This window comes from Pezoporus occidentalis, unplaced genomic scaffold, assembly GCF_034315485.1.
Source record: "Pezoporus occidentalis ecotype Australia unplaced genomic scaffold, CSIRO_AGI_Poc_V1 ctg52, whole genome shotgun sequence".
Classification (NCBI taxonomy): domain Eukaryota; kingdom Metazoa; phylum Chordata; class Aves; order Psittaciformes; family Psittacidae; genus Pezoporus; species Pezoporus occidentalis.
In genome coordinates this window covers 3621015-3646589 of record NW_026915858.1, presented here as the reverse complement: position 1 = coordinate 3646589, position 25575 = coordinate 3621015, and the positions used below count along the sequence as shown (strand labels likewise).

Below are 25575 nucleotides of genomic sequence, written 5' to 3'. Positions count from 1 at the left end.
GTCCTCGTGGCCCCTCTCTGGACTTGTTCCAACAGTTCCATGTCCTTTTTATGTCGAGGACACCAGAACTGCACACAATACTCCAAGTGAGGTCTCACGAGAGCAGAGTAGAGGGGCAGGATCACCTCCTTCGACCTGCTGGTCACGTTCCTTTTGATGCAGCCCAGGATGCGGTTGGCTTTCTGGGCTGCAAGCGCGCACTGAAGCCAGCTCATGTTCATTTTCTCATTGACCAACACCCCCAAGTCCTTCTCCACAGGCCTGCTCTGAATCTCTTCTCTGCCCAACCTGTAGCTGTGCCTGGGATTGCTCTGACCCAGGTGTAGGACCTTGCACTTGGCATGGTTAAACTTCATGAGGTTGGCATCAGCCCACCTCACAAGCGTGTCAAGGTCCCTCTGGATGGCATTCCTTCCCTCCAGCATATCAACTGAAACACACAGCTTGGTGTCATCGCAAACTTGCTGAGGGCGCACTCAATCCCACTGTCCATGTCAGCGACGAAGAAGTTAAACAAGACTGGTCCCAACACCGATCCTTGAGGGACACCACTCATTACTGGTCTCCAGCTGGACATTGAGCCATTGACCACAACTCTCTGTGTGCGGCCATCCAGTCAATTCTTCATCCACTGAGTGGTCCATCCATCAAATTGATGTCTCTCCAATTTAGAGACAAGGATGTTGTGTGGGGCAGTGTCGAATGCTTTACAGAAGTCCAGGTAGAAGATTAGATAAGATATTAGGAAGAAGCTCTTCACTGTGAGAGTGGCGAGGCCCTGGCACAGGTTGCCCAGAGAAGCTGGGGCTGCCCCATCCCTGGCAGTGTTCAAGATCAGGTTGGACGGGGCTTTGAGCAACCTGGTCTAGTGGAAGGTGTCCCTGCCCATGGTAGTGGGTTGGAACTGGCTGAGCTTTAAGGTCCCTCCCAACTCAAACCAGTCTGTGATGTTGTGATTCTGTCTCTGCAGGTCTGTGAGTAACTCTGACTTCGGTTTTCCCAGGATGACTGACTGGGTGCCTTCTGAGGCACTGGGTCGAAGAGTCTTGTGTGGCACAGAGTATGCAACTGTGCGCTACGTTGGCAGTGTGCCTCCCACAGCAGGTAAATGTTACAATAGTCAATAGCCTTTACATTTAATGGTTGTTTTCAAAATTCTAATTATGTTCTTAATTTAAAAAAGTTAAGTAGAATGTGGGAATATACAAATTGGTTGTTTTCCTCATTGTTCCTGTATAAATATGGCAACTTTTAAAGTAGATAGGTTGTTAGGGCTTTTTTTTTTTTTTTTTTTTTGAGTCAGATTTGATGCAAGGAGTGTAAGAAGAACTTTTTGTTGAAATTGGTTACTTTTTTTTTTACAGTGTAAGGATCTTAGTGGCTTCTTTTTTCTGTTAGTTTTTATGAGCAATCTGCTCCCTGATCTTTGTGTACTGGCATAGTGTGGGAAGGAGAGAGACAAGCAGCAGCAGCAGATCAACAGACTAGGCATGCTCCTTGATAACATGTTCGCATACATGGGGACCAATAAGATGCAGCCCAGCTTGCTGAAAGATCTAACGAGTCTGACTGCAAGAGCCATATATGTCATCTTTGAAAAATTGTGGTGACAGGATGGGGACATTAAGAATTTTTGGAAGGAGAGTAGCCTTGCTTACAGTTCTTGAAGAGGCAAGAAGGATGACCAGGGAACTGTACACTCATCAGCCTTTCTTCAATTCCTGGAAAGATCACTTAGCACGTTCCTTTGGAGACCATTTCCAAGCCTGTGAAGGACAGGGTGGTGGTTAGGAATACTTAATACTTTTAAAGAATAACAAGTTGTGCCTGGCAAATCTAATTACTTTGTATGATGGAAAGACTGGGAATGTGGACAAAGGGAGAATGGGGGTTGTTATATGCCTTGCCTTCAATAAGTCTTTTAACAATGTCTCCATAAAGAATCTTATTTGGAAGCTGGAGAAATACAAGTCAGATGCATGGACTGTTAAGTAGGGTTCAAGTCTGCAGGTCTATCAAGTGGAAAAGTGGTAATCAGTGACTTTATATCTGGTAATGCATGAGTACTACAGAAATAAATGCTGGGGTCTGTTTAACATATTCATCAGTGTCTCCGATAACAAATGACATTCACCCTCAGCTTGCTGATGTGACAAAAGGTAGAACTGCAGTGTAGAGAAGCTCTATGAACTTCATGTTTGGGCCTAAGAGATTCAAGAAGAATAAATTTCTACAGGTAGTGCAAAACAAACCTGCATGTCAGTGCAGACTGGGAAGCACTAGCAACCCACAGGGTCTATTGTAAAGCACTTGAGAGTTAAGGTGGATACTGTCATGAATGTGAGCCAACACTGAGCTCATGTCACAAGCAAGATACGTGTTGTATTGGACACCTTTGAATGATTAATATGGCCAACAAATCAAAGCGACATGTTATTCCCTCTGGGGCAGGCGTTCTTGGTAAGGTTGCACTGGTTTTGGACAGCCCCAGTTGAAGAGGGGTGTGAATAAACTCAAGAGGATCCAGTAGAGGGCTGCCAAAGCAGTCAACAACATAGACCATGTACATGTGTTTTAGAGAGGTTGAGGGATCTGGGCTTGGTTCAGGTGGTGAAAAGATTAAGTGGCATCTAGTAGCTGCCTGCTGCTGTTTGGCAGACGGTTACAAAGATGGCAGAGCCAAACTATTATTACTAGTATTAGATTATATAATAATGGACAATGGCCGCAAATTGTGGCTGGAAAGGTTTGAACTGGACACCAGTGTGTCGGTGACAATAGATAATGATCTGTGGTGAAACACACAAAAATAGAGCAGTACTGTTTAGCACAGGTTGTGGGAACATAACCTTGAAAATAGGAGGAGTTAACACCGCTGTTAGCGAAAGGGGGTCTTATACCAGTTGCAAGACACATGAGATAATGATCTGTGGTGGCTCCTCCCCAAAAATCCCCTAAAAGTCCCGCAGTCCACTTTGGAAAGCCCTGGACAGAGACCCTTTAGCCTTAACTGCACAGTCATAGCAAATAGCCATAGGCTGGCCCCCTCCATCGGAATGAGTGTGCCCTTTACTTAGCATAAAAGCCCGAGCCTCATGCCGCCCAGGTCAATGTTGCCTCCATGGGGATGCTCCCTCAGGTTGAGCCTGCTGCCTCACACTGCAATGATGGCTCTTGGAGCTGGTTTCGTGATCGTCATCATATGGTCTTTGGGGTTGGTAAGATAAACACTCACCAAAAATATCCATCACTGTTTCTTTTATGCTTTGCCAGCTCTTCCTCTCTATCTTTTCCTATGGTAATAAATTAGTTGGTTTTTATCCATTGTGTCTCATCTCTCTGTCAACCTGGAATCCTCGAACTCTGGAACAACCAGGAAAATCTCTTTCTCTACAGAAATGATGCAGCAGTGGAAGAGGCTGCCCAAGTAGGTTGGAATGTTTCTCTCCTTGGAGATTTTCAAGATCTGGCTAGGTGAAGACTTACCTGGGTGACCTGTTTTAGTGCTGGTGATAATCTACTTGGAGAGAGAAGGCTGGGCTAGGTGAACTTCAGAGGTTTCTTTCAACCGTGATTTCTATGGCTATGATGCCATAAATCTGAAAACATATCTACTGTACTTTTCAGGAATTTGGCTTGGTGTGGAATGGGATGATCCTCAGAGAGGAAAGCATGATGGTACCTATGAAGGAACACAGTATTTTAAGTGCAGGTAAGTTGATTCAGATTGGTGGTATGGCATGTGTACTGATACAACAAGATGATCATGGGAAGATGCTCTTCTGCAACTTTTAGGGCAAATCCTTTTGTTATCAGTTGGCTAATAACAAAGAAAGAAAGATGAGAAATCTGAATGCTGTAACTAGCTATACCATAAAAGCTGATGCATTGTTAATAATTCAGTTACAGGGATTAGAATGTGGTAAATATGTAGAAAATACAAGTAATGTTTTCAGAGGTATGTAATAAAATGTGACTTTTGGACAGTCTTATGTTAATGAGATGAAATGGAGAGATTTTTCTGCCTCCTACTTTCCAAGGCTTGTAATAACTCTAAAAGGCAAACTGATTTACAGTTTGTTCATAACTGTTCAAGTGCTCATACAAGTGAAATGAATCTAATATACAAAAATCCTGTGACAGTAAGCACTCAGAATTAATAGAAGGCTTTTGAAAATATGAAAGAAATTGACAAACCAGAAAATGAATTTAAAGTGGTCAAGTGGTCTGTGGCCTTACGTTTGGCTTTGGTTTGTTGGAAAAATGTAAGAAGATTTTTTTCTGAAATTAATCCTTCATGTTACTTATCTTGAAAAAGTTAAAGCCATTGATGAGAGGATGAGCAAATTGGTTTTGGTTTTGTTTTTCTTTTTTTAACTTGCATGTAAAAGAAAGTCATAAGAATAGCTGAATGAGGTCAGTCCAGACATATGTCTTGCTTAGTTTCCTGCCTCTGACATTGGCTAATAGCAGACTGCTGGAGAAGTGTGGAAGAGCAAGAAAAGTACATAGTGACAGTTTTCCAGAGTCTCATTAGCTTTCGTTTGTCATGGTTCAAAGTTTTTCTTTTCCCCAGAGCCAGAGGTGGTGTATTTGTACGTGTACTTTGGTTTGCTCTCAATGTGTGATTCAACAGACATATTTTTTTAATGAGAATTTCCTCCAGAATAATAATTAAGAGTATGTAAACACAGCACATGCACTTGCTTACCTTTGAGCATGTGTTTTCAGCTTGTAAAAAATGGTGATCATTTCCACTTTTATGAGTAGATGAGTCTTGTCACTTTCTCCTATTTCAGTGTAGGAATATAATATGGAAGGGACGTAGAACTGTTGCTGTCAAATGTCACACAGAAGAAAAGAAAGACATTAAAATTATTTCCGCATGGCCTGTTCAAGAATATACTTCATTATCAGTTCAGATCAAAACTATTCTCAAGCCAGCAAGTAGAGCTGATTGGTCTTGGACTGAACGAGCAGAAGAATTTATCTGTTAAATAATTAAAAAGTAGCTATTTTGAAATCTTCTCTGGGAATACTGTTTCTTCCCTGTACCCAGATAGGCATAAACATGGAAAGCGTAGATTGAATTCACTAGTGTAAATCAGAATTCTTAGTCTGTGTCTTCTTAAGTTCAGCATTTGTGAAAGGTGGAATCCCTAGAGATGTCAGTATCAGAAAATGAGATAATAAAATCTGTTCTTTAGAAGAATAAAGAAAAAAAAAAAACCAACAACCCACCAGTGAGGAGTGGCTATTTTTTCCTTTATATATAATAATAAAGTAAGACTTAAGGAGATTAAGCATACTTAATGCAAGGAAAAAAATCAACATTGCTGGATTTTTCTTAGCTGAAAAACAGGAAATTATGTTCTTAGAATAAGCATATCTTTTGAAGTAATGTATTAGGAGAAGTTGTTTCTTAAATGCTTTGAGTTTAATTGAGGCAGTTTCCAAGTTGAAGCTAGTTGTATTCTGCTGTAGGAGAAATAATAAAAGTAACTGGCTGGCTATTCCAAATCTCTATGGACAGAAGAAGCAATTGAATGTGTGGTGGATGTTTTTATGAAACTCGAGTGCTTTATGTTTGTGTGTATAGTATTTATATACATGTGTATAGACTCTTGCTTTTCTAGCAGCTATTAGTGTGCTCACAGGAGATGAGATCTCAGACAGTGATCTCAGTTCTTGTAAGAATCAACTGTTTTGAGTGAAGCTGCATATAACCATATCATTTAAATGTTGTGATTCTTAAACATGTTGTTCTTACAATACCTGTTGTTTGTACTCTGCTGAGTTCCAATCAGAGAAAGTTCTTCTGAAGTCTAAGAGAACAAATAATAGTTCCAGCAGTCAACCATGACTCACAGACATAACTTTCTGTGTGCAGACTAATTTGGTTTTGTACTGATTGTGAAGATGTGGGCAAACTTAAGTAAAAAATGATTACCTTATTTTACCAAAAATATACTTTAAAAAGCCCAAACCTAAAACACACAACCTAAAATGTCATGTCTTCACTACTGCTGTTGAGTAGTTTGTTTCTTTACATAACATACATACATATATAAAAATATTTCTTTTTCCCCTCAAATGTTACCATTAGTATCCTGTACTTACCAAGCCTACTTTTCTCACTCTCTGAAGTCTGATAAGCAGAAGCAGCTGATGAAGTAGCTTTACTGTAAATAAATGCAATGAGAGGACATTTTAAAGTTCTTTATAAGGTAATTTTGAAAAGAATGCCTTTAAAAATTAATCTTTTGGAATGACATTTCAAAATGAGATTGTAAGAGGACAATAAAACTGAAATTGAGATTCTCATTATCAGAGAATCTTCTTAATTCTTATTTGGGTAAATCAGAAGGTCTGCTTACTTACATGATCTTTGCAGTAAGCTTTTTGGAAATGTGACCTAAACTTTCATGTTCCGTGACAGTACACTTATCTGGGTCATATATTATGTGGTGCTAATTAAACTTCTTAAGAATATGAGAACCAAAGAACAAAACAGCCGTACTTCAAAATGTGCTGACACGATGAGCATGTTCATCAACCGGGTTAGCTAGAAATGGCAGTGCATACTCTAGTGGCATTTTTGTGACTTTTTTCTTTTTCCCCTCATAATAAATTCTTGTTTCCTAATAACTGAGGAAGCTATTATTTTGGCTGTCAGTTGCAGTAGTGTATCATGTAATTAAAATAAGTGATCTTCTACAGTTCTTCAAGAGAAATGAGGAGTAATCAGGCCTTAAAATAGTGTTAAAATTTAAATACAGCTTTTGAAACGTGAGTATGCTTTCAAATAAGTTCTTGTCCCACATACCCATTCATGCAGTTATATGCATGTGCTGCCATGGGAGATGTGAGTTACAAGCACACACACCTCCCCTGGGAATGTGAGTGCCTTAAGTCCCTGGAGGGAGACGTGGGTGCTCCAGCTCTTGTGTTCCTGCAGGCTGTTAACATGCATGCTGATAGAAACCACCCCCGAGGCCACACGAGCACACTGAGATGGGGACATATCTGTTGCTCCCAACGGTGTCTGTCCTTGCTGGGTGGACGCTTACTTGGGCATCCTGCCACATGGCTAGGAGGCAGCTCTGTCTGGCCTTGGCAAAGCAGTGGTGCTGGTGGGGTGACTTGAAGGCACCAAACCAGGTTTCAGCTGCTGCTCTGGTACCCTCTTCTTTCTCCCCGCAGTTACAGATGTTCAAGCTTCTTTTATGCATGCAGTCAAGTGGAGTCAGTCTGTTTTCCCCCATTTAGTCTGGCATAAGGGTCATCTTTCTTAGTCCTCTCAGTCAGTATTCAGCTCACGCACAGTGTTTACACCGGCATTGCTATTTTAGCAGCTGTTTTTATCCTTGCCATTTTGCTGGAGGAGATGTGTGGATTCCTCAGCAGTAGATGACATACTTCTCTGCCTATCTCATAAGATGGGAGTAACATCCTGGTGAATCATATATTTAGAGTACTTTGAGTCATAATTGAAAAGAACATGCTCCTACCCGCTAAAGAATATGTTTTGTTCTTCCCAGAGGAATCCTGATATTTCAGCGGGTATTGTTACCAAAAGTATTGACCATATTAAATCCTGATACGTTTCCCCAGGTTTGACTTTCATAGCAAGCCAGAGAAATGGAAGTATAGTAAAGCTTGTTTCTATGACATTTTCAGCCTGGGAGAATTGCAGTTGCTTCTCACATCTTTGTGGCCTTTTTTTCCCCTTCTTTGTGTTATTAAGTTTTCTTCTGATGGGAACTTTGAATTTTGTATATTTGTCAGTCCTGAAATGCCAAATTATCCTGGCAACGGCATTTCTTGTGTTTAGTTTTTTCTTCTTCAGTGAGTTTTATAATTTGTATACAGACATGGTTTTAAAACTACAGAGAGCAGTTTTGACTTGTCACGTTACTGTTTGCATGAAATTTACGTTCCTACGCAAAAGATCTGCTTGTATTAAATTAGACTACTTCTCCTTCAAGAATGACAGAGTCACCTCAAGGAATATCTACTTAGAGCACAAACAAATTCTTCAAATATAGGAAGATGTTAATATCATTGTAGTGTCTGTGAAGATTGCCATTCAGCGAAGGGAGAGTGCACTCCCAAGATGCCTTGAAAGTTCTTGGTTAGGAAGTTTTCGATTGTTTCACTGTGTGTCACTGTACCCCTCAGACACTTCTGTTCTTTGCTGTTGGTTGAACAGTGTTGAAACAAAACTGTTGTCCAGTGCACCAGGAGAACCTTAAGATAGCATCTGGAGCTGCACATGTCTGGCTTCCCTTGTTTTGTAAAAGCTCAGACTCGGCTTTAATGCTTGTTTGAGGAGGGTAAAGTTGCAAAGAACTTCAAGTACTTGCTGTTCTTTTCAAAGCTTCTGCTGTGCAGTCAGGAATTTGACACACCGTAGCAGATCAGTGCTAAGTGTCACAAGTGTTTGATGCTGCAGATACCTTGGACTGTTCTAAAATTTGAAGGGCATTCCTTACTGCAGTATGTAGATTCTTCTAAAAGAAGTCTGGTCTGTTGAGAACCTTCCTCTAAGAGGAAGAGCCTATCTAGAAAAGACATGCATGGATTCAGCTAGCTATATTTTATGATGCCCTATGGGCTTTGTAGTGTGTGCCCCAGTTGTGATGGTACTTGCCTTGAGATAATCATTGCAAACAGCTGGTACTGGGCAGAGAAGCCCTTCCATCCACCTTTATTGTCTAGGCTGATAAATCTGAGATCTCTCGTTTTGGCTCAGAAGCTTGCTTCCGCAGTCACACAGCTCAAGTGTGTAACTGTTGGCAGAACACAGTTTATGTACTATTGCATTATTCTTTTGGTACTGAGAAGTGTATGTGTGTGGCATTTCTCTAGCAAAAAAAAAGAGCCATCATATATGTAATGATGAGCAGTGCCACCATTTTGTTTTACATTAGCGAAGAAGAATGATACCAAATTTCCTCTTATTCAGGGAAGTGGTTAACCAGTGGAAGTGGATAGCTGATCTAAATTTTAATGAGTATCTTTGAAGGACCCTAGGCATGCTAACAGGTGGGCTGTATCACCTCTGGCTACTGAACTATGAATAGAAAGTGGCCTACAAGCTGACTTCTGAGATTGGGGTCAACCTCTGTATTTTAAAAGTCAGTAAAAAGTGTCAGTATTCACTAGAGCCAGCTTGTTGTCAGAGCCCCACTTGGGCATATTCCATATTTTCTGCTTCAGGAATTTGGGGTGCATCATCCACCACATCATTTCTGCACAGTGTATTGTCCTGGCTGCAGGACATTTACATACATGGATACAAAATCCCTGTTCTCAGACTTCTGAATGTTCAGCTTAAGTCAGGTTTATCAGTAGTCTGGAGGTCCTTCCATCTCGTGGTAGGCATGCTGGATGACTCTTTGGATTTAGATTTATCTGTTTAGTTCCCAGTTATGTTGACCAATTGCTAAAAGGCATGCTTTTTCATGAGTCCAGGTGCTGTATGTTAGTTGTCTGATGTGTACATATAGCTTGTACAATTCATGTTCCCTAATGTGAAGATTAATACAGGCAGTATATTTCAGGGAAAACAAGTTAGAGGTAAGTGACCTCTCTCCTTGAACACAGAATCATTTTGCCTGGAAATAGATTCCTATTGCAGTGTCCTTTTCTGTCCTTCTCTGTAACAGTTCTTGAAAAAGTAGATAATAGCATGGAGCTGAAAAAGAAACTTAAGCTGTGCAATGGACTTCAGTATACATTAGCTAAGGTAGCATCCATAGTACTTGGAAGTGGTAGGAACAAGAGAGATAAAACCTGTGATTTTTGTATGGTTAAAACAAAAAATAGGTCTTCAGAGAGAAATGCACCATACTTTCCCTGCAGCTTCAAATGACAAGGGGCAAGGTAGCTAGTTTCCTTTGCAGTTTTTCCTAAGGATAGAACTGACTCCCACAAAGACAATGAGTAAGGAAGTGCCAATAGAAATGGTGACCTGGGAGGACAGAAATTTTTAGTGAGTGTGGTGATGGAGGGACCTAAAGAGTTTGGCTCCACCAGAGATAAATGGCCTGACAGGAGGAATGCAGATATGGAGGTCTTAGGTTAGTTCTGGTGAGGGGGTTTTTGGGAGAGCAGAGAAAGAAAAGTAGCAGAACTGTTGAGTGCAGAGGGATGGTGATGACAAATGGGGAAAATCCAGGTGATAGGAAAAAGGACAAGAAATGTCAGAATAAACATACTGCAGGGCCTGCGGTGAGTTACACATAAGAGAAGAGCGCAAGTTTTCTTTCCAGAGCCCCAAGTAGCATCCTGCACTGCCTGCAATTTATAAAGCTGTTTGACTTAATTAAATGCAAAAGTGATATATCTTGCAGGTAAGAGATGTAGTAAAGACGGTGAAAATATCATTTACTGTTTTAAGAAGTGGTGTTAACTAACAGGCCCATAATTTTTACATTTAAGGAAGTTCAACATCTAAACTAGCCAAATGTTTGCAAGCTGTGAAGAACTTCAAAGGAAAGGAAGAAAAAACTTAAAAGAAGATTCTGGATTAAAAAAGTTGAGAATTGAAAATGCTTATTGAACATGAAAGTGCACACTGGATTTACATTGTCTAAGAGTATGCCTTTCTGCTTGTTTTGTACTCATTGCACTCTAAAACTCAGTCACTACAAAGCTAGACTGAAAGTATTTTTGAAGTTAACAATATGTGGTTTCTACCCAGATTCTTTAGGGTACTAAAGTACTTAAATAGGCATTAGAAATGTTGAAGAATGAAACTGGCACAAGAAATTTCCAGTACTGCTTTTTTAATAAAAATGTGAAAATACGGTGCCCAAGCTATTCCATCTGCTTGTAATAGGTCCATAGGATTCAGGGTCTCTAGTTAACTATTCTTCTGAGATAATTTTCAACTCTGTAGCATTGATGGTTTGTATTATGGTTTGCTAATTGGGCACTCGATGTTTACATGCTGTTTTTGAAAGAGGAGTTTTGTTTACGTAAGTGATTTCTTCCTTTTGGGTACTTTCCAACCAGAGTGTTCTCTTCTCAGTTGAAAGGCAGACAGGTAATCAAAACTACCAATTTTTTCCTGCTGTTTTCTGGCTGATCCTCCCTTCAGATCCTCCATCTGCTCTGTGATACCATTCCCACAAATTGTCTCTGTCATTTTTTCCTGAATACTGTGTTTCCTTGCTAACTTTGAGAGAAATTGTCAAAGCAATTGCGTGGCAAGAAATTGTTATGCAATAAAGTTTATTCAGTGCTCAAGAAAAACGAAGAAACTGTGTAGAACATACATTAGCTGGATAATTCTGTTAAATATTCAGTTTCAAAATTGTTACTGAGTTAGTATCAGAATTTTTAAATGATTGAGTTTAAGAGTTCCAAGTGGTACAATTTACATCATGTGGCATTTGTGTGGATGGAAGGACAAGGCTGCATTCTTGCAAAATTACAAGTGTGTGGTAGAAACTTAATTTGCTGGAAAACCTTATTTTATAGTGCGTGTGGCAGTTATTTCTAATAATGGCACTGCCATTGTAATTTTGATGTGCAAGTACATTTGGAGATCTGGTGCTGCAGTTCTTGTGCCATTTCACAAGGTGAACTTGTTGGGTCTATGGTCAAAGATACTTTGTAAGTTTTACCTGGCCTCAGTACTGGGGACAGTGATACCTAAAATTAGCCTGTAGAATTCTTTTGACTGCTTTGGTCCCCAGTGTTTAATAAACATAACAATTAGTACTTTTGAGACAAATCATTCTTATGGTAACTCTTCATATTTCACCTTTTCCTGGCTGTTCTGTTCTAGGCATCCAAGAGGAGGATCATTTATCCGGCCAAACAAGGCAAACTTTGGAGTAGATTTTCTTACTGCAGTAAAGAATCGGTATGGATTGAATGATGAGCAAGATACTCAACACAAGACAGAGAATACATTAGTATTTGGAAAGAAAACTGTGGAATTTGTTGGCATGGATTCCATTGCAGAACAACAAAGGCAAGTGTAATATATGAAAATCTAAGAGACACTGAGCGCTTGATTAGTCAAGTAGTAGTTCAGCTATAAGGAAAGGAAGCTGGCTGCTTTGCATATAATATGGTCATATCTCTAAAAGTAAGCCAGGTTGTGCTCTGATGGAAGAGACAAGAAATCTTATTGTGGCTTCATAATTTACCTATTTTACAGATAAAAACTGGGACTATGTAATGTTTGAGTGCTCACAATCTTCATTTTGATTTCATGAAGTAGGACATGATATCTGGAGAGGAATGAGTGAGATAAATTGTACACATGCATGGTCCTTTTTAAATAGGTGTATTTTTATATTTTCTTAATATTGTATGGTATTATTTAATCTTTGTTTACTCATATCAGTAATGACTTTGTAACAAAAAGAAGAAAGCCAGAAAGTCACTGTACTGTTAATAAAGAAGTCTTTCAGGCAGTTCATTTCATGTTCATATATCTGGAAGGGTAAGAAAGGAAATAACGAAGTGTAATAGATTGCAGTTTTAATGGCCTCTAGCAGCAGAGGTATCAGTTCAGTAGATGGCAGTCTCCTTCTGAACTGATAGTCCACAACTGTTCTCCCTTTGTCTCCCAGAACATAAGCAGTTGAAAATATTATTTTTTTTTTTTTTGTCTTTTTTTGATAAGTGATACGAAGAATGCCCAAATCACTTAAAGCTTTGCAAAAAGTATTGCAAGAAACGTGTTTAACTTGGAGCGTCTAATTAAATCCTTATTTGAGTAGCTGTATTTTATCTAGTTTATCAGTCTCTTAAACTGGATTAGGGTTGGTTGGGTTGTTGGGGGTTGGGGTTATGGTTCAGCCAGACCTATTTTGTAGTAGCAATATAAAGGCAAAAAATAGAAAAGATGTGTGTGTTTTCAAGTAAGAAGGACACTCAACGTAGCAATCTGCATATTGCTAATTCAAAAGGAGACAATGTGTATGAAAAGAACATTATTTAGTGGTAACAACCAGGTATTTATATAATGTACCTATTTCTGTTTGAAAATTACTTAACAGAATGTTCTTTCTCATTTAGCCAGCTGAACCAACTGGTAGATATCTCAGTGTGTGAGTGTGCAGTGAGCCATGTTGTTCAGAAAGAGGAAATCAGCAGAACGTGTGCTAGTATCCTTTTTTGCTATATTGTGTGATACCACAAATAAAGTACATACTTTTAGCATTCCAAGTGTTCACTTCAATGAATGATATCTGTATCCTTTTATTAAAAAAATGTTTAAAACTGCAGTTTGTATTTAGAAGCTTAATGTAATGTTTACAGAGTTAAAAAGTAGATGCCTACAATTTTTGAGAGGGAATGCAACCTTGTATAGAAATGGAAATATGGTCATAGGTTGCTCCTGTGACTGCAATTTCAGAAGGCTTCAGCAGTGTTTTGTTTTGATTGTTTTTCAAATCTAGCTCTAGAATGGATAACCCCATAAAAATATAACTGAGATGTCATGTAAGCACCAGAGGTTTCCAATATATAATAAATAATTTATTCAGTATACTGTGTGTTGTAGCAATGTTGCAGAAATACAAAGCAGGAATTATTTCTTCATTTATAAGGACTGGTAGGAGTTTCTGCCAATGCAGAAAATAATCCATTTTAGGATTTGTAAAGTTAGGCTCTTTTATAAATCTATAGGCCATTTCCATACCGCAAATCAAAATACAATTTGTTGTAACAATATATATTATAATATGTAATAGTATTTCTTAGCCCTAACAAGTGTAATGTATTTATGTTTATTTGGTTCAAAACCAAACCCTAATTCTAATTTCTGAAAAGAAAGTTCGGATTTTAGATAACTTTATTTTTCTTAATGTGAAATTTCAGATATCAGGCATATAAATCTATCAAAAAATCTGATATCATCTTGGGAGACAGTAACAGCTATTGCTTCTGAAGTTCAAAATCTGGAAACACTTAATGTCAGGTATAAATACTCATATTTGGGTTTCTGTTGATTTGGGGTAGAGACAAAAAAGAAAAGGCTCTTTTAGACGCAGGGTCAGCTTTCTAAAGGTAGCTAGATGCCTCAATACTCATTTAAATGGGATATAAGTTTCTAAATACTTGTTTTTAAAAGGCTTGTCCTTAAACAGCTCATGAATGTGCTATATTTTTCAGGCATTCCTTTTCAAGACTAGATCCCTAGCAGTTTAGTATCTATGTAAAACTAAATTCAGGGAAAGTGCTTGGGACAGATGGATGTTGATTGGAGTTTTGTAAAATTAGAAAAATCCTGGTTGTCTGAAAAATAGAACACAGATTTCATCCATTAAACATTCACAGGAATTTAGACATTTGTCAATGTGTTCTACATTACATAAAAATTATGAAATCCGTTGGCTAAGGAGCCTGGTTTAAAATGCATTGTAGATTTTTAGAGAGTGCTGTAGAATTTTACCTAGGTTTACAGCATTGTAAGATGCCCTTATACGCTTCTGTGACATCTAAGACAATTAATTCTCATGATTTAAAAGCTTAGTTTGCCACAAGGCAGAACTGGCTTAACGCATGTATGCATCCACATTGTGTGTGTGTGCAGCGAGTCTGGTTTGCAGTGTGGAGCCCAGCTTCGTAGCAGACATGGCCACGCTTGCTGTATGCGAGTGCAGCAGGTCAGACTCTTTGGATGCTTATATTTCTAGTATACACCTACATGCTGTATTGGACACATGCCAGAATAGTTTTCTGCTAACACAGAAATGTATTAATTATTTAATTATTTAATACACACAATGTATTAAAGTCTGTAAACAGGCAGTAGCCTAAACCACTAATTTTTGACAGTGTTATAGCTACAGCTTTAGGAAGTTTGTTTTGTTGTCAAGGTTAACATCTATACTGGTAACTCTTCAAGCAGAGTTGCTGAGCTGCTTTGGAGGTTGTATTAGTCATTGAAGGCAGCAGCAGGGCAATAGGAGTGAAGGCAGAAACCCAAAATACAACTTTTTGAGTCTTGGAGACTGGTGTTGAGATTATCAGCTTCCAAAGTCTTCCTTGTACAATACATACATTGTAGCTGAAACAGTTGAAAGTGATGTAAGCTAAACTGAAATATCAAGTTTAATTAAAAAATGACCCCAGTTTTTGTATTTGTTCTTACAGTTACTGTGAGAAAAACGTGTTTTTGAAATAGTTGTAGGTGTTCTCTTCTGTATTTAGCACTGAACAGCTGTTTGCAACCTGGGTGCTATTTGTAAATCTGTCTTTGCCTAGAGCAGATGTTGTCCTGGTTTATTATTGTCAGCATGCATGAGAATATAGAGAATTTATTTTAATTCACGTAGAATAATTTTTTCAGGTTGTCATTGCTAAAAAGTATGGTCTAGATTGAAGGGCTTTTGGAAGTTATTTGTAATAAAATTGAAAAGCAAAATGGGACTGATGCTGGAATGACTACTTATGACTACTTATGACTGCTTATCACTACTAACTGAAAAAGTTTGATTTTGTTTTTTATTGTCCTGACTTTGTTTACTTTAAAAAAGAAAGATGTTGGCAGGTAAGTCTGTTAGTGACATTTTGTGCAAGCAATGTTGGAAGAAAATAAGAGTGATCAGTCATCCTTCAGCTCCCTAGGAGCTTGTTGAAATGGGGAAATTTAACCCATACGTATGTAAGTATACCTATACTGGGAGGTTTTCATCATCATATGCAGGTAGACTGGACCTTAGGAAAGAAATAAAAACTTTTGTTCAGAGGTGAGTAATGAAAACTAATTTGAGGATTGCAGATTTGAGAATCTTTTAACTATTTTATGGAGATATTTTGCTATCAAGAGTGGATTTTACATCTTTTCTTTTACTGGAGTCTGGGTGGTCATATAGGCTCTAAGGTGTTTAAGTCCAAAACTTGACTATCTTCATCTAATGAAAATCATTCTTTTTATACTCAAAACTTAGGGGAGGAAAAGGTGTGAAGGAGGCCACAGAAGAATAAATGGGAGTAAGAAAGTAAATTAGAGAAGCTTGAATGTAACTAGAGGGATATTTTATAGTATTTTAAAATACATGACACCTTAGCAGCGACTTCTTAATTTTTTTTTGTGCAAATTGGTTTTGTATTTAATACATAATTCTGTATCAGTGACTTAAATAGATGCATTTGTTCATTATGTTAATAATTGTTCTTTTTACACAGTGGAAACAAAATGAAATTTCCATCTACGTCAACTTCTGTATCCAGTGTATTTTCAAAATTGAGGGTTCTGGCACTTAATCAAACTGCAATAACGTGGACAGAGGTAATAACCTTTCCTGGTTTTGTCTGTGTTGTTAGGTTTTTGAGGCAAGGAAAGCACACTAAACGTTTCTCTATCATGGTACTCTACTGAAATATAATCATCCTGAGACAAGGTGCTGTGGCATATAACTGCTAGTCACGTAGTAACTAACATGGTACACAACCTAGGAAGTTATATTGGCACAGGAGTCTACTAAGAAATGTTTAACTTTGCCTGCATTTGTAAATAACCAAGTCAAGGTAAAGCAGTTGGAGTATAATATAACTTCATGTCCCAAAGGTTTGTGTGAATGAAGACCTTCTGTTTCCTTGTAGTTATTAAAGGTTTATCTGTATTTTTAACCATGTAATAGCACAAATGCAAATGGAAAGAACGTATGTCATTATGACACAAAGTACTTGTATTGGCATCACTTTTTATCAGCAGGAGATTAGCTTAGTGTCTTTGCACATACTGACCATTCTTGAAATACAAGATGCCTGGTTATATGCAGCACAGATATAGCACAGAATAAACAAAGCTCTGGCTTGTTTCAGGGAAACATGTAAACGCCTCTCCCCTAATATGATGTCTTACTAAGAATGATGCCCTGTTTTTAAATATGTAAGCAGTGGGCCTATTTTCAGAGATGGGGCTTACAAAGCACATCAGTAGTGCCATGTTACTTACAATGGCTTGTAAATCCAGCTCATTAGTTGGATTTCTCAGGGGTAGATTTTGTGTGTACTGCATTGTGAGTTTACCTGAATTTTCATGGGTTTGCTGCCAGCCACAGTCCAGTAATAGAGCACTACCCGAAACTGGTCTTGAGATAAGAAGCTCCTTCATTCTTTCACTTGCAGCGGGGCTGCTATATTTCTGTTTTGCGTCCATTCACTGTGCACTTATTGTCAGTGGAGTTTATGCTAGAACAGTTGATAATCCTTCTGTAACAGCAGCAATATGAATGGTGACATGAGTGGAAGAATGAAGTGGCTGCAAACACTTTAAATGTCACTTAGTGCTGATCAGGGTAAATTGGTGCATTCATTGTGGTGTTTAAAATGTTGGCAGCTGCCAGCAGCTCTCCTCCATGCTAGAGTGGCAGAGGATGGTTGGAGCCCTGGCTGCAGACCTATCAGAGTTCTCTAGGGGTAACTGAGTTTCAGAAAGAAGCCCTGGGTTAGTCAGAGCAGTTTAAAACTACATAGCACTTGCAATTGGTTGTGAAACTCTGCTCTAGCTGATGTCTCATCATATGCAGGAAAGACATTTTTGGTCCAGAAATCTTTTTCATAAAGTTGAAATTTGTTTGATTTTTTTTTTTTTTTCCTTTATAACTGGGGAGACACAAGCCTGTGCTTAAAAGTGGTGTTGCAGGGTAATCACACAAAACGATAAAAATAAAGGGGCCTACCTGACACTAGCACTCTCTGAACAAACCACTTGAAAACATGACTGCTTAAGCTGTATGGGGAGTTACTTTGAAAAGTCAGCTTTTTTAATAGAAAATAATAATGCATATGACCCAGGCAAAAAAGAAACCTAGTGATTGTCAGTGGGAATGTAAGCAAAGTCTGAAAATCCTAGAAATGTTTGAATTAAAATGAAAACAATTTAATGGTGAACAGCATTTCAAAATAACTTATTGCCATATATAAAAGTATATGGCATGGGGATAGTTTAAAAAAAGAAAACTTCTGGGCTTTTTTCAGTTGTTCCTCTCTTTTGATGTTTCACAGTAGGTTGACATGCTAAACTTCCACAACTATGCGTAACTCCACATTTACATGCGTTCAGCATTGGTTTTCTGAAAAGTCCTTTCATTATGCATATATCTAAGTACATCTGAGGTTTCTATTGACTTATCAGTAAAAGAGCTTATTACCGTATAATTGTCAATTAATTGTTCAAAACATAACATATGACCTTCAAAGGGGAATGATGTCCTGTAAAACACCTTCCAGTTACACACCATTGACTTGGAAATTGGATTAATGCATTTTGAGTTTCTCAGAAATGTGATGTGACGATCATTTGGTTGTGGCAATTTTCTAGTCATTTGGTCAGTCTGTCAAAGTCCTCTGATGCTTCAGTTTTGTGCAGTTTTTCTATTCTATTCATCACAATGCAGGGCTTTTGGGGGAAATGTCCCAAAAGTTCTCTGTAGCAAAAGTGCACCTGAGTTCTCTTGACCCTACAGGCTTCTCTTCACGCTTCTTCATCTCTATTAGGAAAACTTTCAGTCTGTCTTACTGATAAAGAGAAACACTGTCCAAATTAGAGAGAGAAAATACTGGTCTTCTGCTCTTGCTCTGGAGCAGGAAAACTTGTATCTGAGTTTCTAAGTTTATGTATGTTGCAGACATGGCAGCAGGATGATGTTTCATTTTTTGGGGTGTGAAGCAGTTGAGCCCCAAATTGTATGCTGCTTGAAGAGATCCCGGTATTACCAGTCTGTACTGCATAGATGAGACAATTACACATACATCCAGCTGTGTAACTTCATGCAGCTGTAACAGAAAGAGTGAAGAGCTGATGAAAGGAGGCTTTTAGGTGTCTAGGGTAGAGGACATTTACAGGGTAATTGGTTAGCTGTATACGTAGCGAATTGAATTTGATTGTCCAGATCTCTGAACTGCACTGCTTTGTAACCTTTGTAACCTCCTGTAAAAACAGGCTTTAGGCAGTTATGCTGTGCGTGTGCATGTCTGTGTTCTTCCATCTCAAAGCCTTTGAATCTGCTAGCCGATTACAATCCCATTGTGAAAAGAAGTGGGAGCTTAACAATAACATATTACCTACAAGTTCCCAAAAAATAGGAGGACAGAGCCTTATAAGTTCTCACCAAGGAAGGAGTAGCAGGATGAGCTCACCCTTAATTTAACTCTGGAGAATATACACAAAAACCTCAGTGAAAAAATTACTTTGCCATTCACAGGCACAAATCTGTAGAAAACCAGTCAGTTCCAGTGCTTATGCAACTCCATTGCCAGAACTGCAACATTTTTGGCAGTGTCACAATTGCATAAGAAACTGGGCTTTATGCCAGCAATTTCTATTGCTTTGTAATAAGTGTTTATTTTTAAAAGTTGTACTATCTGCTGTAGATGTTTGCAAAAAAAAACAACACCCCACTTTATAAAATAATGGTTTTTTTTTTAATGTAATTTCAGAACACAAGGTATAAAGCAAGTGCATCTTTGTTCAATTTGTGGTCTTTTTGAACTAATTTGTTTTCTTTAGAGTACTTGAAAACTTCACCATATGTGCTGACTTATGCAGTTCTTGGGTTTTAATGGTTTCATATGCTGGCACGGTCTCATAACAGGGAAGCCTTCAAGCTCTGATTAAGACATTCAAAAAGTCTCTGTCAGACCTGATGGGATGTGCAGATGTTTAAGAACTGTTAGCAGTCAAGTATATACTGCCGTTTCCTCTGGTCATCATAGATAAAATCTGGTTGCTCCAACCCTGTTGAATAAACTCGGTTTCCAGGTCAAACAGTCTGAGGCAGGGCAGCTGTTGGCCTCAAGCCTGGAACTGTAGGTGCTGTGACCACAGAACCCCTTTGGTGTCATCTGTGCTGGCAGACCTGAACACAGGGAAGAGCTAGCTGCACAAAAGAGAGGGCCAAGCAATCTGTAACACTTGTTTCTCTGGGTCTGGGAGGTATGCCTTCTTCTGAACATGTTCTGAGGAAATCTGCATAAAGTATAATTTCTGGAATAATTTTTCCCAACTTTTGTTATATTAAATGAAGCTTTGCTCTTAGGTTCTTCTTTGTGCTCCAGGATGGCCGAGACTTGAAGAACTATACCTTACTTCTAATAATATTATGGTTTTGGAAAGGTAAGATGAGTAATGTATGTCAGTTGTTTGTGACTGATGTAGTGCAGTTAAGTAGCAGATAAAGTTACATTCCTCTGATGTTTACATTACTGTGACATAATTGTAAATAAATAATGCAAACTTAAGAATATTTATAAAAGTATGGAATTATTTGCATGCTGTTCCTTAGAAAAGAACTGCTTTCATTAACGAATAGTATTAAATGTTCTGTGTTTCTTTTCCCCACTGTGGCAGGCCTGATAATGTCCTGCAGACCCTGAAGTTGTTAGACCTTTCAGACAACCAGTTACTGGATGGAAATCAGCTGCATCTAATAGCACATCTCCCCAGGTAGCTATTAAACAAATCTGCTGGAAACTCTTTGTCCTGGATAGTCATCTCCATAGCCTTTGTTGACTGAGTATGATGATAGTATTGATGTTGCATGGAAGATTTATGGAATATTGAAATACAGGCATTTTGCCCTCTTGAGAGTAACTGAATTATTTAATTGAGCTGTTTTAATGTAACCTTATTTTTGTTGTATAGTAACACATTCTTAAGCAGTGTGTCACTAGGTTTTCATTATATACTTACGAAACCAAAGTGATTTATCACATTACTAAGTTATTTATATATTAGTATGGACAGGGTTTTATCTAAGATGACAGGAAGGTACAGTTTGTGTTGAGTGGCAAAGCAAAGGAGCTGTGGAAGTTGTTTCTCAGGAACAGTTTTCTGGCCGTGTCAGCACAGTGCAGGCTCACCAGTAGTGGCACAGCCACCTCGGGGTCAACTGAGCCTGCCAGAAGCAGTCGGGCAGTTTGTTGGAAGGTGTCACTCCTGAGGCTGACACCCTAAAGGTGATCAGTGATGGACACTGCCATCATGAGCACTGTACCCCTGTGGCCTCTACTTACTTGTCCTTTGTAAAGAAAGCAAAACATAGAGGGGTTGGAGGGAAGTAAAAGAGTGCGGTGATAATTCATCCCTGTTGCTATTGCCTGCTCCTGATTATTAACTATGGGGAAAGTTACGTTTTCACTCTACTGGTATAAGTGAGTGGCATGACTCACTTTTGGAAGTTTCAGTGTTTTTTGGGGGTAGCTTAAAGACTTTGAAAGAGATGTGCTTCAAAACTTAAAAAAACCCAAACCAAACAAACCCAACAGTATAATCCCCATACTCCATTGGGTAAATGTGATTCCATTTTCTCAGAAGAATGTCTGTGCTAACAGCCTTTACACAGACACTCCCAGTTTACTGTACTCTCCATAGCAGCGTCTTTATGGTAGTTGCAGCTCGAGCTGTGATTCCTTGCTTTGGGCTTACTATCCAAGGCAAGGAGGTGTGTGTTACTGAAGCACTTTGATTACAGCGACTGGAAAGCTGTGGGACTAATACAATAGTTTTGCTAATTTGTGGAATTATTATCTTGCACTGTACACCAAAATAGCAGCTGTGATTTTAAATAGCCACAAGCTATTTAAATCCAGGAGCCATTCACAAAGCTTGGAATTATTATATGTTACTCTCTGGACACTCCACTGGAGTCTGGGTACTGCCTGTGAAGCTGCTGTTCATTTGTGCCTTGTACAGTAATCACTGTATCTATTGAATTTCAGATTAGAACAGCTAATACTTAGGAACAGCGGAATAGCTTCTATTGACTTTCCTGATGCTGGATTTGGTATGTAGGAGTAATTTATTTACAGCTCTATAATTCTGTTTATTTAAAGTTTTCTGTTTATTTAAAGCCTATTGTCTTGTAAATTTACTTTTTTTTTCCTAGGATGCAAGACTAAAATGTTTCCTTCACTAAAGCACCTTGCGATAAATGACAATAAAATATCACAGGTGGGTCAGACTGCTGTAGTTTGTCCATACATCTGTCTTTGAGAGTAACTTGCAGTTTGCTTGTTTAAAATTTCTTTGTATGTATGAGATCCTGAGGCAGAGGCATAATTTAGAAACATTTCTTAATGTCTCAGTTAAAGATGTGTGTATGGTAGCTGGTCATATGTCTCTGCTACCTCATAATTCCTCTTGCAGAAGTCTAAGGATCTCAAATGCTGACTAGTGCCTCATTTGTTTACTTATTTTTCCACAGGTTAAGTGAAATGTTTTGTTTTTCTTAGCTAAATTGAACAGGTTGAAAGTACTTGGTTCTTCTCACCAAAAGACTAGTTTCAGTCATGGTCATTGTACAGGAAAGGTCAGTGTTACTGTGTATTGTTCTGGAATGAAAAATGTTTTATGCTTCCTCAAAAGATTGTTTGCTTCCTTTTCAGTGGTCATCTATCAATGAGCTTGATAAACTGCCAAGTCTGCGGTCACTGCAGTGTCACAATAACCCTTTCATGGACACAGAGAAGAACCCAGAGACCCTGAGACAGCTCATTATTGCCAAGATAAGTCAATTGGAGGTTTTGAACAAGTCTGAGGTACATGATATTTCAACAATTTCCATGAACCTGGGGAAAAGCATTAAATCAGTGCCTCAGGAATTGTTTTCAGTTCCTTTTAAGGTTACTGTTTGGGTGCAGTAAAAGTGCCAGCTGTTCCATTGCCTGTCAGCTGAGCACTCCTTAGGGCTACAAGATCCAGCCCTGTTTGTGGATGCTGCTGACTCAGCAGGGACTAGAACAAGACAGAGGGAGGGTGTTTTTTACCAAGTGCCTAAGTCATACTGAAGTTGCAGGACTGTTAACAAAAAACATTATCTGGCAAAAAAAAAGAGATGAAAAAAGCAGCATAGCTGTTTCAGTGTCAGTGATTAAAGCATTTACCTTCTGCAGTAGGACAATGGCTACTAGATTTGGTTTATCTAAACCAAATCAAGCTTTCAGCAAATGTGTATCATACAGAGAGCGGAAGCAGCATCAGTTCTATAGCTACAAAAAACATCCTCGTGTCATCATGTACAGCAACATCTTTACGTAATATTCGTTTCTGAATCAGTCAGTACATGGAGGTTGGGTTTGCAAGGTTCTTAATAGCTTTAAAATGTACTAAATTTATAAAGCAGTCAGTACTTGGTGATAAGAGTTTAGCAATAAAACATACTGATGACCTAAGTAAGAGCAAGGAGTCAGTGTCACTCTCTATAAAGTTGTATAATTAAATTATGCACCATTCCTGTGTCAGTACAGATCCCTCCTGCTGAAAGAAAAGGAGCAGAGCTTGATTATCGCAAAATATTTGGAAATGACTGGTTAGCAGCTGGTGGGAATTGGAACCCAGAGAAGAACAATCCAAGTGAAGAATTTCTTGCTGCTCATCCTAGATACCCATTGCTTTGTCTTAGTAAGTACAAGTACAGTAAAAATAATGCTTCCTTGCTCCTGGCATTGTGGTAGCACTGGTTTGGTCTCTCTTCAGTTCCTCTACCCTTTAATGCCTTTTTCACGTGCTGCCTTAGGAAAGCCCACCCCCCTGGAGGCCTGCATGCAAATGGCTTTTGCAAAGCACTGCACCCTTCCAGACACTGCTGCCTCTGAGATGACACCTGTGAGCAGATGCACAATAACTCAAGGCACTGCAGGGAGTGGCTGTCTCCACATGGGACTTTTTTTAGAGTGGGAGTGTTATGCAGCACCTCCCTGTGCCTCCACCTGCTCCACCCCACCCATGTGCCTGTGCACCCTCCTAAAGCGCTATAGCAGTCAGTCCATGCTCATGCCTGCAGCACCTCGCCTTGCAGGAGCCTACCACCTTCTATAGGCAGTATCCTAGCTGCTGAGGGACCTGGGGCTTGTGCCTGATACAACACCACAGTGCTCTGAAGTCTACTCCTGGGTTTGAGTCTTTGAAGGGTTCATGAATATGGGCACTTTTCCTTCACACAGAATATGGTGCGCCTGAAGAAGGAGAACTGAAGGCACAACAGCCCTTGACTTTGAAAAATCAGCTTCTGAGTAAGAGGCCAGAAATGGTCAAAATCTTTCCTTCTGCATCTAAAATATTTTACAAGCTCAGTGTTTCCTGGGTGGATGTGGAGAACAAAAGGTTCAAAAGCCTTTCAGATGTCACGGAGTTCCAGCTTGTAATTCTGCTTCTCTGAACTGTGTGTATCAAGGAGCTTCACCAGATACCTGCCCTCTGCGTCCTCTGTTGTCATTTCCCCCTCAACCCAAGCCAGATGATTTTCTTAATTAAGACTTAATGGAGAATAGCAGAAATCAATACTCTGTTGTTGTATAAAAGCTATATAGCTTTTATACAGGCTTCTGTATAGCTTCTATATAGCTTTTATATAGGCTTCTATATAGCATTTGAGATTTTAACCTCAATAGCTGCACTGGTCTCTGATAATGTTTTTCATAGATTCTTAGAAAACTATGGGTAGCTTTGTTATTTGGGGCTGCCTAGGGTTACATCCCAAACTTAGAAATTCACTTAGCTTTGTCAGTTGATAGAACTGAACTCTTCTTTACTCCATGGGCAAAATAGCATTTTAAGGCATTACATTCTAATGCGTTTAGGTGGAAGGAATCTAGTTGGCTAGACATAATAGAAACCTTTTCTTAAGGCTGAGTCTTTTAATGTCTGTAAAGAGAATTAGGCTAATAAGTTCCTTAAAATGTGCTTGTATGGTGCTTTGGAGATATTAAGGGTCAAAAACCTGTTTTAAATTAGCAAGTAGTTTCCATTCTACTGCAGATTATTTTGAAAAGCTAACTAGAAATTAAGCATTTTTAGGTAAATGCTCCTTTGAACCAAAAAAAAACAAGTCTTAGGGAGTCACTTTTAAAATATTTTCCCTACAATATTTCCCTATTGATCTTTTCACCAAAGATCAATAAAAATGTGAATATTTTAATAAAATTACTTGTAATTTTTCAGAGAATGACTCACTGCTCTCTTAGCTGCTCAGATGCAGGCTACGTCCTAATTAATCTTCTAGCAGATCGGGCTGAGCTAGGGGAAACAATCCATAATAAAAACAGACTAGAAAGACTCTGCTCCTGCCAGGACTTAACATACATTCACTAATGCCTCACCTTCTTTCCCTTAGCTTTGACAATTAAATGTCCTGAGAAACCTGAACAGAAGCCAGTGCAGAAAAAGCTACCAGGTAAGAAGTCTTGGCTTGTGTTTAAGCAGTTCATTTGTAGCTCCTTTGCCAATAACTGTGTTACAAAATGGCAGCTGCCTCTGGCTTTGTTGGCTCCTGAAGATTCTTCCCTGACAACTCTGTCATATAAAGAAATGACAAAGGCAGAAAGTTTTTGAAAAAGCCATTGTTTTTCTGACCTTCATACTTACTTTTAGTCCAGCTTGAAGATTGAAAGCTGATGCTTGTCTTACGACTTCTGCTGCTCATTTCATGATAAATATGTTTGAGGCAGTCAAAGGCTAATTAACAGCTATGAAATCTCATATTAACTAAATAACAAGATAATAAGATCTAGTATCTAACACATTAAGTTAGAAATCTAATTCTGACCTGTATCAGATTTGTCTTTTGAAGTTTTAGTGCCTGTAGCGAGACTAGAATG

General features: G+C 38.8%; 1 protein-coding gene across 5 annotated transcripts in view; it reads left to right on the top strand.

Moving 5' to 3' along the window:
• The window catches only part of TBCE (tubulin folding cofactor E), a 28051-nt gene that overhangs the window by 906 nt on the left and 1570 nt on the right, over window positions 1-25575 (top strand). The window contains exons 2-15 of one of the 5 annotated variants that reach the window (XM_062637430.1): window positions 1004-1104; window positions 3628-3712; window positions 11801-11993; window positions 13049-13133; window positions 13849-13948; window positions 16162-16264; window positions 20019-20095; window positions 20330-20425; window positions 21700-21764; window positions 21867-21931; window positions 22366-22518; window positions 23227-23380; window positions 23923-23991; window positions 25092-25151. In XM_062637430.1, the coding sequence (XP_062493414.1) occupies window positions 1005-1104; window positions 3628-3712; window positions 11801-11993; window positions 13049-13133; window positions 13849-13948; window positions 16162-16264; window positions 20019-20095; window positions 20330-20425; window positions 21700-21764; window positions 21867-21931; window positions 22366-22518; window positions 23227-23380; window positions 23923-23991; window positions 25092-25151 (1405 nt within the window). In that variant the 5' untranslated portion in view covers window position 1004. Of the gene's footprint in view, window positions 1-937; window positions 1105-3627; window positions 3713-4391; window positions 4505-11800; window positions 11994-13044; window positions 13134-13848; window positions 13949-16161; window positions 16265-20018; window positions 20096-20329; window positions 20426-21699; window positions 21765-21866; window positions 21932-22365; window positions 22519-23226; window positions 23381-23922; window positions 23992-25091; window positions 25152-25575 lie in introns of those variants that run through there. The other 4 variants (XM_062637429.1, XM_062637427.1, XM_062637432.1 and 1 more) reach the window with 4 other exon arrangements.